General features: G+C 43.9%; 1 protein-coding gene across 1 annotated transcript; it reads left to right on the plus strand.

The window, feature by feature from the left end:
• The first annotated feature begins 294 nt into the window (after nucleotides 1–294).
• Nucleotides 295–11,047, plus strand: LOC142034913 (ankyrin repeat and protein kinase domain-containing protein 1-like). The gene is made up of 8 exons (XM_075036740.1): nucleotides 295–601; nucleotides 4,717–5,011; nucleotides 5,422–5,573; nucleotides 6,505–6,554; nucleotides 6,652–6,807; nucleotides 7,077–7,195; nucleotides 8,179–8,224; nucleotides 8,607–11,047. The coding sequence occupies exons 1-8, from the start codon at nucleotides 414–416 to the stop codon at nucleotides 9,953–9,955; spliced, it is 2,355 nt and encodes a 784-aa protein (XP_074892841.1). The 5' UTR covers nucleotides 295–413; the 3' UTR covers nucleotides 9,956–11,047.
• Nucleotides 11,048–12,373: the final 1,326 nt, after the last annotated feature.

Genomic DNA, 12,373 nt, shown 5'->3' on the forward strand with positions numbered 1-12,373 from the left:
CTCACTTTCACCCAGCGTATACTGATGCCTCAGGCGAGGAATCCCACCTTCAGCACAGTGCAATTGCTAAAGGATTGTTGCATTGTGCCATTTTTCATCTTGTATTCTTTCAGCATTTGCCCACCCAGCGCTCGATACTAGAGAGGAGGGCAGCCTTATGGAAATGTAGACGTATATCCAGCCTGGCCAGGCTCTGCACAGTAGCCTGGCATGAGTGCCTGGAATTAAGTGATGCAGCTCCTCTGCATACCAAATGAGAGTGACACTTAGGATCCACCTCTTGGCAGTAACTAGCATGGCTCATCTCAGGTAACTCCCTACCTCCCTATGCGAGTCAGAAGTAGGAAGAGCTCCTTTATTCTTCTCTGATACCGCCTGAGCAGGAGGCAGACAGCCAGGCTGACTTTTCTGTCATGACTTCGGAGAGAGACCGGCAACTGGGCAGCTTAACTGTCTTTAATAAGGAGGATTTTGAAGAAGACTGGGTTAAAGTGGCCAGTGGAGGCTTTGGGCATGTGTACCAAGTCAAGCACAAGAGGTGGAGAACAGTTTATGCAGTGAAGTGCTCCCCGTATCTGCTGCAGGACACCAGCGTGGAGAGGTAAGTGCGGTCTCTTCTAGCTCAGCAGTTCAAACTGTCAATTAGAGCCATCTATGGTGAATTGGTGCTAAAACTCTGAAGGAAATGTTCACATGGCTTCTTCTCCCTGGGAAGTCAAGTTTTTGGTTCCCAAAGGGAGTGGAAGAACCACTACTGATCCGGACGTTTGCCTCTCTTTCTTTCTTATGTGCGTATGTGCATGTGCAGGTGGGAAAAGAACACTTACTCAGAACAGTTAGTGTTGAAATCTGGAGGCTGAAGTAGGCATCTTAAACTAAACATGGGCACGTGGATAAAAGCAGCCTGATTACTTACTTGCAGCTTTCACTGGACATTGGGACTAATGGGTATCTATTAAACTAAATTAGTCACTAAAATCACCAGATTTAAAGCTGAGGGACAGAGAATTTCCAGCTGGTTTTGCTGGCCTCACAAAGCACTCCGCTCCCTCACTTACCCTCCAGACATGTTCTTTTCTCTTGATGGTGCATCTGCAACTTCAGTTTACTTTTTGCTGTGTCTCTCACCTGCAGAGACTTCTCTGCTGACTACCTTGGGTCTGGAGATAGAACAAAGCCAGGTAATTGCAACTACTGCCAATACCACAAACAATATAGGCAATCCTGATCTAAAAACTGAGTCAATTAAGTTACTTATTCTCAAATTTTATTCTGTTCAAGTTGGAAGGATCCTGCCTAGTTAAAAATCACATGCTTGTATGACTTCTTGTCATGTTACTGACAACAACTGAGATGGTTCAATTTGAGCAGTGACTGTCCTCTTTCGTTTGCACTGCTTATGCTCTTCAGGTACTACGCTTGCATTTCATTTTCTTTTGGGGGAAAAAAAAATGAGTCAAGTTAATCAGTTTTACTTCTGCATATATTAATTCTAGTAAATTTATTCATATGGCTTTCATGGATTATATCAACTCCTAGTGTACACTCCAGAAGAATGGTTGAATGTGAACAGAAACATTCATGGGTTTTGTTGTTGTTGTTGTTTTTAAAAACAACATTTCTGCAATCACCAGGATTTGAAAACCTAAATCTGAAAATCTGAGTTTGGGAAAAATGTCTAACAATTCATGTGCCTTTAATAGTCACTGTACTGGTGTCCTAGGGACTGAAGTTGCACTGTTTTGTCATTAAAATAACTTTGCACTCCAACATAGTGTTATAAAAGGCTTTCCTACCCCTTACACATATCTAAACAGCCTTGAGGCTGCTCTGACTTACATTATACTTTTCAGTGACCCCTGTGAGTTCTGGATTACAAGACAAGACCGTGCTGTCCTGCACTATGGCCATGCCAAAAATCCTTCCTTTTTGGGGGGGGGGCTGTAAGAAGGGCCAGCACTGGTCCTGTAGTGTTGTGCATCTGGGGCGTATGGTTCAATGGCTGTTTCTACTTGCTTTAGAATGTTTCCACATTTGTGAGAGGCAGACCTTCAGTGTGCAGTTTGTCTAATGCACACATACCCACAGAAAACATCTTTGAGTGCATTGCATATGAATCTGTCATGAGCCTTTTCGTGTGTATTATAAAATGGTTCTGGTTTATCTGTCAGCACTAAGTACAAGCCCCAAATGCAAAACTGAAAGTTTCCAGGCCACTCAGTGGTTTGAAAAAAGCACAGCAGCACAGATGTCTGGCAAGGGGGCCAAAGGAGGCAAAAGTTTCAGAGGAGCTTTTAAAAGTCCTTAGCACTCCTGTCTCTGGGCTTGTAAAAACAATGTGTCTCGTCAGTAGCTATGAATGGAGACAATGGTGTGGTGACTTCCATCTGCTCGCATTCGTGATGCGTAACCAACTGCTTTGCACTGTTCCTTCAAAATGATGGGGCAAATTGACAGCCAGTTTATTAACCTTGGATGGTTTTGCTTGTCAGGAGAAAACAGGAGATGGATTTTGTGGGATGATGGAAGACATCCCTGTGGGCACATGAAAGCAAGGAGGGCAGGTGCTCAGTGAATGCCACTGAATCTATGGATCACCTGAGAGAAGGAAAGAGAGTGGGTGGAAGATGGCTCTCGCCTCAACTTCTGTCAGCTGCAGAGGCTCATAGTTCGCAGGTCTGTTGAGGCTGAGGAGAGAAAAAAAATCACAGGGAATCCACAGAAAAGAAAATACAGCCACAGATGCAGCCACAGTATTTCGCAGAGGGTTGAAACACTCAGATTCTTATATGGGAATCACTTTGGGGCTCTTGCTTTTCTCCCTTACAAGCCTCATTTCTTGGGGCTCCCTTTGCTTGTCCAACATCCACCTTCTCGCTGTACCTTCTCATGTATCTGTGCTAATGGTGCAAATGCCTCCCCCTGGGCTAATCTCACTCCCTCTGTTACTTCCCACAATCCTGATCCACCACAGGATCCAGCATAACCTTCTGTGCAGGTCAGCTCCCACCAGCCCCTGGGGTGCCTGGGAGGCAGGCACCGCAGGGGCTGTGCCCAGAGATTCTGTCCCAGGAAGGGAACCAGAAATCACGGAAGTCACTTCTTTCTCCACACGCATCATTTTCGTGGGAGGGGGAAGAATCAATCTATCTGCAACCCTCTACGCTGCAGGTTGCAACTTCTTCCTGTGTTAACCCTTTCTCCTGCAGTAGGACAGATAATACCTGAGACTCCTCAATGCAGAGGTACGTTTTACTGTGGGGAGCCTGCTAGAGGAAGTCTGGCAGAAGGATTTGCTTAGCTGAACTATGTTTAGAGCTATTAGTGGCCTGGCATAACGTTGCAAGCTCAGATTCATTCCCAGGGTGCTCTTTTTAAATGCAGTTTTGGCACTTTACTGCTTGGCTGCTGTCAGCATGCTCTGGGCATCCCAACTCGTTCAGCAGGTTGGGAAATGTAAAGATTTAGTGAAACAGGTCTGCCAAAACTGGCAACAATGGACAGACGTGTCTAGACTCCCTTTGGGACCAGATTCACCATGCTCACGGACAGAAAGCTGCAGGCAGAGGCATAGGTATAGGTATGCCAAGCCTCCATGTACTCAAGCTCAGCACGTTAGTGTGTCTGCCAGCAAGCAGTGTGCAGGCTGTCACTGAGGCTACCCTGTGGACTTGTGGTGTATGAAAAAGGCATGGCTCACCATGTGTCCTGGTTTCAGCTGGGATAGAGTTAATTGTCTTCCTAGTAGCTGGTACAGTGCTATGCTTTTGAGCTAGGTATGAGAAGAATGTTGATAACACTGGTGTTTTCAGTTGTTGCTAAGTAATGTTTAGTCTAAAGTCAAGGATTTTTCAGCTTCTCATGCCCAGCCAGCGAGAAAGCTGGAGGGGCACAAGAACTTGGGATGGGACGCTGCCGGGGCAGCTGACCCAAAGTGGCCAACAGGGTATTCCATACCATGTGATGTCACATCTAGTATATAAACTGGGGGGAGTGGGGGCGGGGGGGTCGCCGCTCGGGGACTAACGGGGCGTCGATCGGTGGGTGGTGAGCAATTGCACTGTGCATCATTTGTATATTCCAATCCTTTTATCATTACTGCTGTCACTTTATTAGTGTTATCATTATCATTATTAGTTTTTTTCTATTCTATTAAACTGTCCTTATCTCAACCCACGAGTTTTACTTCTTTTCCTGATTTTCTCCCCCATCTCACTGGGTGGCGGGGAGTGAGTGAGCAGCTGTGTGGTGCTTAGGTGCTGGCTGGGGTTAAACCACGACACCATGCTGTGCCTGCTGCCGACATCATGCTTTCAGGAGCATCCCTTGGGAATTTCACCACAGCGTGAAAAGGAGCACGTGGACAAGGCTTTCTGTAATCACTGAAGGTCTTCTAAGAGCTGGACTAAGATGGAAGTTTTGATCTCTTTCTCTAGGAGCCTAGTGGTTGAATTTGCCCAAACAATCCTCGGCTCATTTTGAAAAGTCGTAACACCTTGTATGTTAGATTTTAGTCTGCCAAAGAGCATGATGTGGTTGCATTATCACCAGTTCAAGGGGCAAATTGGAATGAATCTTTTTGGGGTAGGCAGGGCTGCTTGGAAAGGCTAGATACCACTAACCTACTATACCATAACTTAGCTCGTGAATCGACTGATACCATTTCTTGGTTCCACATTTTTTGTTTTGTTTGTTTTGTGTTTTTTTTCCCCCCAGGACCAGTATGAACTGTCTAATGGAAGAGGCAACCAAGATGGAGAAAATAAAATTCCAGCACATTGTCACTATCTATGGGGTCTGCAACAGCCCTTTGGGGATAGTGATGGAATATATGGCGAGAGGGTCCTTGGAGAAAATTCTTCCCACTCACAAAATGTCATGGCAGCTCAAATTCCGGGTTATCCATGAGATGAGCTTGGCTATGAATTTCCTGCATAGCATGACACCTCCTTTGCTGCACTTAGATCTAAAACCAGGGAACATCCTCCTAGATGGGAATATGCATGTCAAGGTATGACCTTAATGCTGTGTTTGTAGGGACAGGTTATTTCTCAAATATGAGAAAGGTTATTTTTGCCAAATGAGTGCAGAATCCTAGTAAGTTAGGTTCTTCAGGAACACTCAATGAAAGATTGACTGGTGGGGCTTATAAGAAGCAGCTGGTAAACAAAGTACCTCCAGATCATACAGGCAATCTGTGCCAGAACTGGGAACTGAAGGCTCCAACTTAGGAGGAAATGCTGATCTGCTGGACTCACTGAAAAGCACTGACTGCAATTTTATCAGGATTTTATCAAGTTTCAGCTGCTAGGCGCCTCCTCATATCCCTGATCATGAAGGATGGAGGTATCTCCCAGCTAATATAAGGAGGGGTGAGATTGTGAGCATTATGGGGGAGGCTCTCATTTTTTCTGCTTGCAGATCTCGGACTTCGGGCTGTCGAAATGGATGGAGCAGTCTAGCCGAATGCAATATATTGAAAGCTCTGCTTTGAGAGGCACTTTGAGCTACATCCCCCCAGAAATGTTTCTCCAGAACAGCAAGCCCCCAGGAATCAAATATGATGTGTACAGGTAAGGGCTGCCTTTCTGCTCAGAGGTCACACAGGGTTGCCACCTAGCTCTTACACAGAACGAGAGAGGCTGGCATATTGCCTCATTTTGTTTATATTCTTGCTCTCTGCCTTCCATAATGGCCTCAGTGGGGAACACACTGGGATTGACGTGTTACTCCAACCTCAATGGTGGGGAGTGAGGGGGAGTGAGATTATCTGTGGATAATCATCTGTCTCTTACCAGATGCACCTCTGTGCAGCACTGATCCCATGGGAGCTGCAGACGTAGACTTACTGCCTTAGGTTCCATTGTAGCCTGTTAGGTTACTGGAAGTTGTTATAGAAAAGGAGTAAGATTAGATCACAGAACAGACAGTGTCTGCTCTTCCATAGCAGTTGCTGCTTAGATTAATTTTGATTTTAAAGCAACTGTAATATTGCTTGTCTTCTTTGGTATTCAGCTTCATTTTGGTCAGTAACAGGTGGAGAAAAGATTTCAACTTTATTTTTTTCCTTTTGGCCAAAGTGCTTTGCAGCCCACTTACACAAGCTACATATATACATTCTGGAAATTCATCAGTTCCTTACCCACTACACTACACAGTAACCCAAGACAAGAACCAAAGGAGGATTTGCATGGCCACATGAACTTGCAGTAGTCAGGGGCTCTAAAACCCAATGTGAATAAAGTGATAAATAAGCACTGAGAGCCTGACTTTTACCGGAAATGCTCTAAATCCCTCATTCACTACACCAACCCTTTTGCTGAGGCATCAGAGATGTATGTGATAATTCATAAGATCTTGTCCTTGTCGTGTGGGGGATGAAATCCTTCTATCCTGAAGAATATCTTTCCTAATTTTCCCATTTCTCAAGAAGATGAAAGCAATAAGTGAATTTTATGTTCTTGTACATATGGGAGTGATTGCTCATGATCTCATTACCTGCAGCTTTGGAATTGTCATTTGGGAGATACTTATGCAGAAGAAACCTTATGCAGGTAAATATGAACACTTCTTACATGCTCTGCACTTATTAAATGTTTATTACAGTCACCTTCACAGAGATAAAGCCCAGTGCACACTGCTTTTTTTCAGGAGCCAACATGATGGCCATTATAGTCAAGGTTGCAGCAGGAAAGAGGCCCTGCCTAGAACCCATCAGTGATGACTGGCCAGGGGAATGCCAGCAGATGGTTGACTTGATGAAGAGGTGTTGGGACCAAGACCCTAAGCAAAGACCAAGCTTTACAGGTGTAGTAGCTGATTGTGATATGGATTAACCAAGGGTTAGCTGCAGGGATTAACAAGTGAGGAATAAGCTTGCATATAACTCTTTGCCAGTTAAATCGCATGTTGCCTTGGAAATGCTTGGTACCCATTTGCTGTCAACACATCCTCTTTCTCCCTCTTTCCTTCCTCCCCATGTGGAGGATACAGGAAGACTTCCACAACCTTGGGTACTGACTTATTTCTGAACATCTGGGTAGTCTGCACAGCTAACAGTCTTTTTGCTCTGGTAGATATCCCTGTAGAAACAGACATGCTGCTGTCACTGATACAAAGCCTTGTAGTAGATCCAGAGAACGAGCGCCTTGTTAGGAAGATGTCCCACAAGCCTGCCATCTCTGGGAACCAGCAGGTGAGGAAGGCTTCCCAGTACCACTCAGGAAATTCCATTGAGTCCTTTCCCTGTTCTTACCAGTTCTTGAGAACGTGTTTCCTCTCTCATCACTGTTTATCATCAGACAACAAGGGCACCTCAGCAACCTTTGCACAGTGTGTTTGCATAGGTTGTACATCTGTAATTCATTTACGGGGACAGGAAACTTGCAAATAAATTTAGAAAGCTGGCCAGTGTGCTAAATGACAGACAGTCCGAGAGGAAGACCCTTTTTTCTATCTGCTCAGATGAAGTGGGTTTATCATGTAGGCCTCAGTCATTAAAAGAAGCTCAGGCAGACACAGAATCACGGGGCTTCTGCTCATAGCACTGGCATATGCATTCAGATGACCATTTTCCCGCTCCATGGAACTGAAGACATTCCAGTTTAAACAACTCTCATGGAAGAAAAAAAGTTTTAAATCCCTGTGTTTCTCTAAGAAAAAAAATCAGGTTTCAGGATAGTCATAATTTTAGCCCAGCTACTGGAGTGTAATTGTGCCTAGAAGTCAGCTTCATACAGGCAGAAGTAGCAGTTGAGAACTATTGCTATTTTGAGGTTTTGCCTAGTTGTGCAGTCAGCAAGAAATGAGATGCCTGAATATAGAGGATTGAGGAGGTGGGGGTGTTTGGATTCACTATGCAACAGGGAAAATGACTAGCTGGGATGCTGCCATGGGCACGTGCTGCAGTAAGGAAGTAGAATATATGTATGTTTGGGAGCAAAGTAGTAAGAGGAGGCAAGTCTCACTGATATCCAGAGACCATTTTCAGGCTCCCGCATTCATGTTAGCATCATGATTTGCTCTGCTGAGTTTTGGACGCAATAACAAGATTGGGTAAAAACCACTCGAATGATAATACAAAACTCTAGAGCAGTAGCAAAGTGTGTCCAAACCTTATAGAATGCAAATAAACAACTTTGTCTTACGGCTTTTTCTTTTCCCCTTCCTGAAAACGAGAATGACAAAGAAGAGTTCACCTTCCCCAGAGGCACCAGAAGTGGTGGTAAGTAGGGGACTTTCTTTATAATTAAAAAATAAAGAAGGGGAAACCTACAAAAAATAGACTATTTCCTCGCTCTCCGGTGATATGGATGTGGCTCAAGAAAGTTTTCCATGTGGGTGACTTTTCTTTTTAAGTTAAGGAAAATTAACTATACAGGAAATAGCAGATATAGTTCCTGTGAGGGAGAGGTCAAATGTCTCACTGCTTTCTAAAAGACTGCATGTAGCAGACTTGCCTCATTTCATATTCCCTATCTCTAAAAATGACTTTTATTTCATTTCATACTATGAAGATTCACGTACTCTCCCTCCCATCTTGTGCACACCAAGCTATTTCACTTAGTCTTACTCTCTTTCTCCTGTTTTGTTTCCCTTGCCTTTAGAAACTGATAATCAGGAGGTTCATATCCCACCTTCTTCCAGTGAGGTTGAAAGTCCAGAGGACATCCTGTCTGAGGAAATCTTTAGAGTCCATGAAAATGGCCTCACATTACTTCACCTTATGGTGATCCAGGGAAATGTGGAAAAGGTGAAGTTTCTCCTGAGCTGTAAAGCCAATGTGAACAGCCAGGTAGTCTGTGGCTACACCCCGCTCATTATGGCTGTTCAGAAGAGGTCGCCAGAGATCTGCTCAGTTCTGATAGAGCATGATGCAGACATCAATATGCCTGATGACGATGGCTGGACACCTCTTCACTTTGCTGCTCAGAATGGGGATGATAGAATTGTACGCCTCTTGCTAGACCACCAGGCACAGGTAAATGCTCAAGAGCATGACGGGTGGACCCCTCTGCACTTGGCATCACAGAACAACTTTGAGAATGTGGCCCGAGTACTGCTATCTCGCCAGGCTGACTCCAACACCCAGGAGGTTGATGGGAAAACTGCCCTCCATGTGGCAGCTTGCTTTGGACATGTCAGTTTGGTGAAACTGCTTGCCAGTCAAGGAGCAGACCTGGAGAAAAAACAGAAGAACCATAGAACCCCACTTCATGTTGCTGTGGAGAGGGGGAAGTTCAGGGTAGTCCATTATTTGCTGAAGAATGGGACCTCTGTCAACAGCCTGGATCAAAATCATTACAGTGCCCTGCACCTGGCTGTGGTGAGAGGGAAGTACCTCATCTGTGAGAAGCTCATCAAATATGGAGCCAATGTGGAGCTGAGGACAGACAAAGGTTGGACTCCCCTGCACCTGGCTTCTTTCAAAGGACACATTGAAATCATCCACCTGCTAAAAGATAGCCATGCCAAACTGAATGCCAAAGGAAGCATGGACTGGACACCACTTCACTTGGCTACTCGCTACAGTGATGAGCCAGTAGTCTGTGAGCTATTGAGATGTGGGGCAGATCCCAACATTGCTGAGAAGTCAGAGTGGGCCCCCCTCCATTTTGCAGTCCAGCGGGGCTCCTTTCTGACTGTCATCAATCTTCTGGAGTGCAAGGCAGATGTCAATGCTAAGAACAAAGTGGGTTGGACACCCTTGCACCTCGCTGTTCTCAAGGGCAATATGGCCATTATAAAGACCTTGATTAAGGCTGGTGCTCTGCTTGACGTGGAAGATATCACTGGCTGTACAGCCCTCCAGTTGGCAATTAGACATCAGAGAGAAAACATCATTACACTGCTTCAAGGCAAGGACTCGCTGATAAATAAATCAGGGAATAGGACTCTAGTGAATGATGCTAAGATTTCAAGACCCAAATTTGTTCCAGGAAGGACAGATTTGTAGATTCATCAAGTGTGGTATTTGAGACTTGCATTTTCCAATAACAAGTGCTATGCCTTAAACCACCATATCCTGTCACCTGGTAATTACAGGAAAATACTTTTTTTTTTTTCTTTTTTAAATGGAAGTTTCTAAGCATGAGCCCTAAAAGAGTAAAAGAAAATGGAGCTGCAGAAGGAAGCTGACAAGTTATTTTCCAGAGACTAACCAAGCTTGTAGAACATTTTGGCTTGGTGATGCTGGCTTTAGGCAATGCTTTCCTGTTTTAATACTTAAAGTGCAGGGATGGAGATGGGTATATGTACTCCCTTTTCATATGGGCAATGCTGAAACTGTGCATAGCAACCCATATATACATGTCTCCCACAGATTTTATCAGGTTTATTCCATGTTTTCCTACAGAGAAAACTGGTGTAAAATGGCCTTGGCACAGGTGGGAATTGAATCATGAGATTCTCACCTGCTGCTGGAAATAGACACTAAGCATATGGTACAGCAATGTGTCAGATTTTCTGACATCTCATTTTTGTAACGAGAATAAAATAAAACAAGGAAGGAAGAAAAATCACTAGTAGAAAGTATTTAAATGTATGCAACACAGAGAAAAAGAAATTCCAGAATAATTCCACTCCATCCCTTCAGAACAAAAGAGCCAAGAGCTATTTTCCTAAGCATTCAAATTACTTACTGACCACCTCCACACTTCAGACTTTAAACACTGAGGTTGCCATTAGAAAGATGGCTTTAAGGATAAGCCAAAAAGTGAGTGCAGTTCTGAAACCTGTTCCCTGCCACGAGGGCTACGAATAACTTCCAGTCTTAACTACAAAATGCTGCTGTGGGAGTTTCATAGAATGGTTGAAAGAGTTCCTCAGAAAAGTGGTATCTAATTTGGGTTAGCCTTTTTTTGTATTACCTTAAAAGGCTAGTCTCTAAGAGCCCTTGTGTAGTCATTGAGGAGATGGCGTCTTCTGGAAAGCAGTGCTGGATCTATTGCCTAGATTCAACCTTTTCTGCTGAAAATATGTATGCCTCTGAGTATGTTTCTGTGGATGAGTAGAACAGCTTTGTGACAAATACATCCTATTTTTATGCCTGGCCCTATCTGTGGGAGTTGTTTTTAGAGTTGAAGAATTAGGGAAATTGCTCAACACTAAGTTAGGTAGCAGTGTAGGTCACTCAGTATGCTGGCTGGAGAGCAAAGGAGGCATTTTAGCCCCAAAGTAGTCATCACTTAACAGTTGATACACAAGAGAACTGGCTATTTTCAGGTCAAGGTTTAAGTCACGTCTCTGCTGGGAAATAATTCTTGATCTCTATCAGGAAGATGTTCTAGAGCTTCATTACTTCTCTGGAGAACATAACTGTCTTCATGGATTTGATTCTTTTGCCACCGTAAGTAGCACTTGTATGCAGCTTATGATAATCCTACCATGATTTGCTAAGCAATTCCAAAATGTGCCTGGGATGATGACTTTCTTTCATCATCTTAGCTGGAAAGATGCTGCAATGTAAACAAATAATCCACAGCTCTGCAGGGGAGAAGATGCATCTTTCCTGATGGACATTATTAGCTGGGAGTCATTACTTTAGCAAGTGTTGCTTTTTATGCTTTATAGATGGTGAAAGAGAAAAATCTATTTGTGCATGCAACGCATTTCAGGTCCCAGCAAGCAAGCTAAAGCAATTAACACAAACATGTAATTTGCTTCCTACAGTGAGAGAATGGTGGGCTCCAGACAAATAGGCTTACTAGGTCTGAACAGACAGCTGTTAAAGCTCCAATAGCTGTGCTTGGGCTGAAAAGAAATATACCTGTTCTGGAGACCTTCTCCTCTAGTTGAATGTCAGTAATTGTTCTTGTTTGCTCTGCTGGAATTCCAGTGTCATCTTTAGTGTTTTAGCCATGCAGAAATGTTGTACTGGTTCTTTACCTCGTGCAAACGAGGGTGAATGGCATATGAAAGGGAGTTTCTCTTCAGCTCTGGCCAACAACTAGAATTGCTCTAGTACCAGCAGGTTCTGTTCAGTGGCTTCCTCCAGGCTTGGTGTGTCTAACAAATGCTTGTTGTCCAGGAAAAGCTGGCAGTTGTTTAATCAGGACAAAGAACATCAGGTTTAAAATGCTCTATTGAGAACTAAGCTATATTGTGATGTGTGAGTCATAACTATTTTTCATTGTTCGATACAGCATGCTTTTCCTTAGTTTAGTTTTAACCCACTGAAGCTCTCTGGACTATGCTAAAAAAAATCAGGAAGGATGATTCTAATGACAATGCCTGCTATTAAAAATTTCTTAGTCACTTCTCCTGCATTTATTTTCCTTTTGACATTTGACCAGTTGAGCATGTCATGAGGATATTATTATAAACTGGGTAGAGATGGGGGCAGCCTGCATCCCCAAGGGCAGGCTATGGGCTG

The sequence above is a fragment of the Buteo buteo genome, chromosome 9 (assembly GCF_964188355.1).
Source record: "Buteo buteo chromosome 9, bButBut1.hap1.1, whole genome shotgun sequence".
Taxonomy (NCBI): domain Eukaryota; kingdom Metazoa; phylum Chordata; class Aves; order Accipitriformes; family Accipitridae; genus Buteo; species Buteo buteo.

Bases quoted from the DNA above. Each gene is read 5' to 3' on its own strand.
- LOC142034913 (XM_075036740.1), top strand. From the start codon at position 414: ATGACTTCGGAGAGAGACCGGCAACTGGGCAGCTTAACTGTCTTTAAT. The intron at 6,555-6,651 runs GTAAATATGAAC...GCTTTTTTTCAG, and splicing joins GCAGAAGAAACCTTATGCAG to GAGCCAACATGATGGCCATT. The intron at 7,196-8,178 runs GTGAGGAAGGCT...CCTGAAAACGAG, and splicing joins CCATCTCTGGGAACCAGCAG to AATGACAAAGAAGAGTTCAC.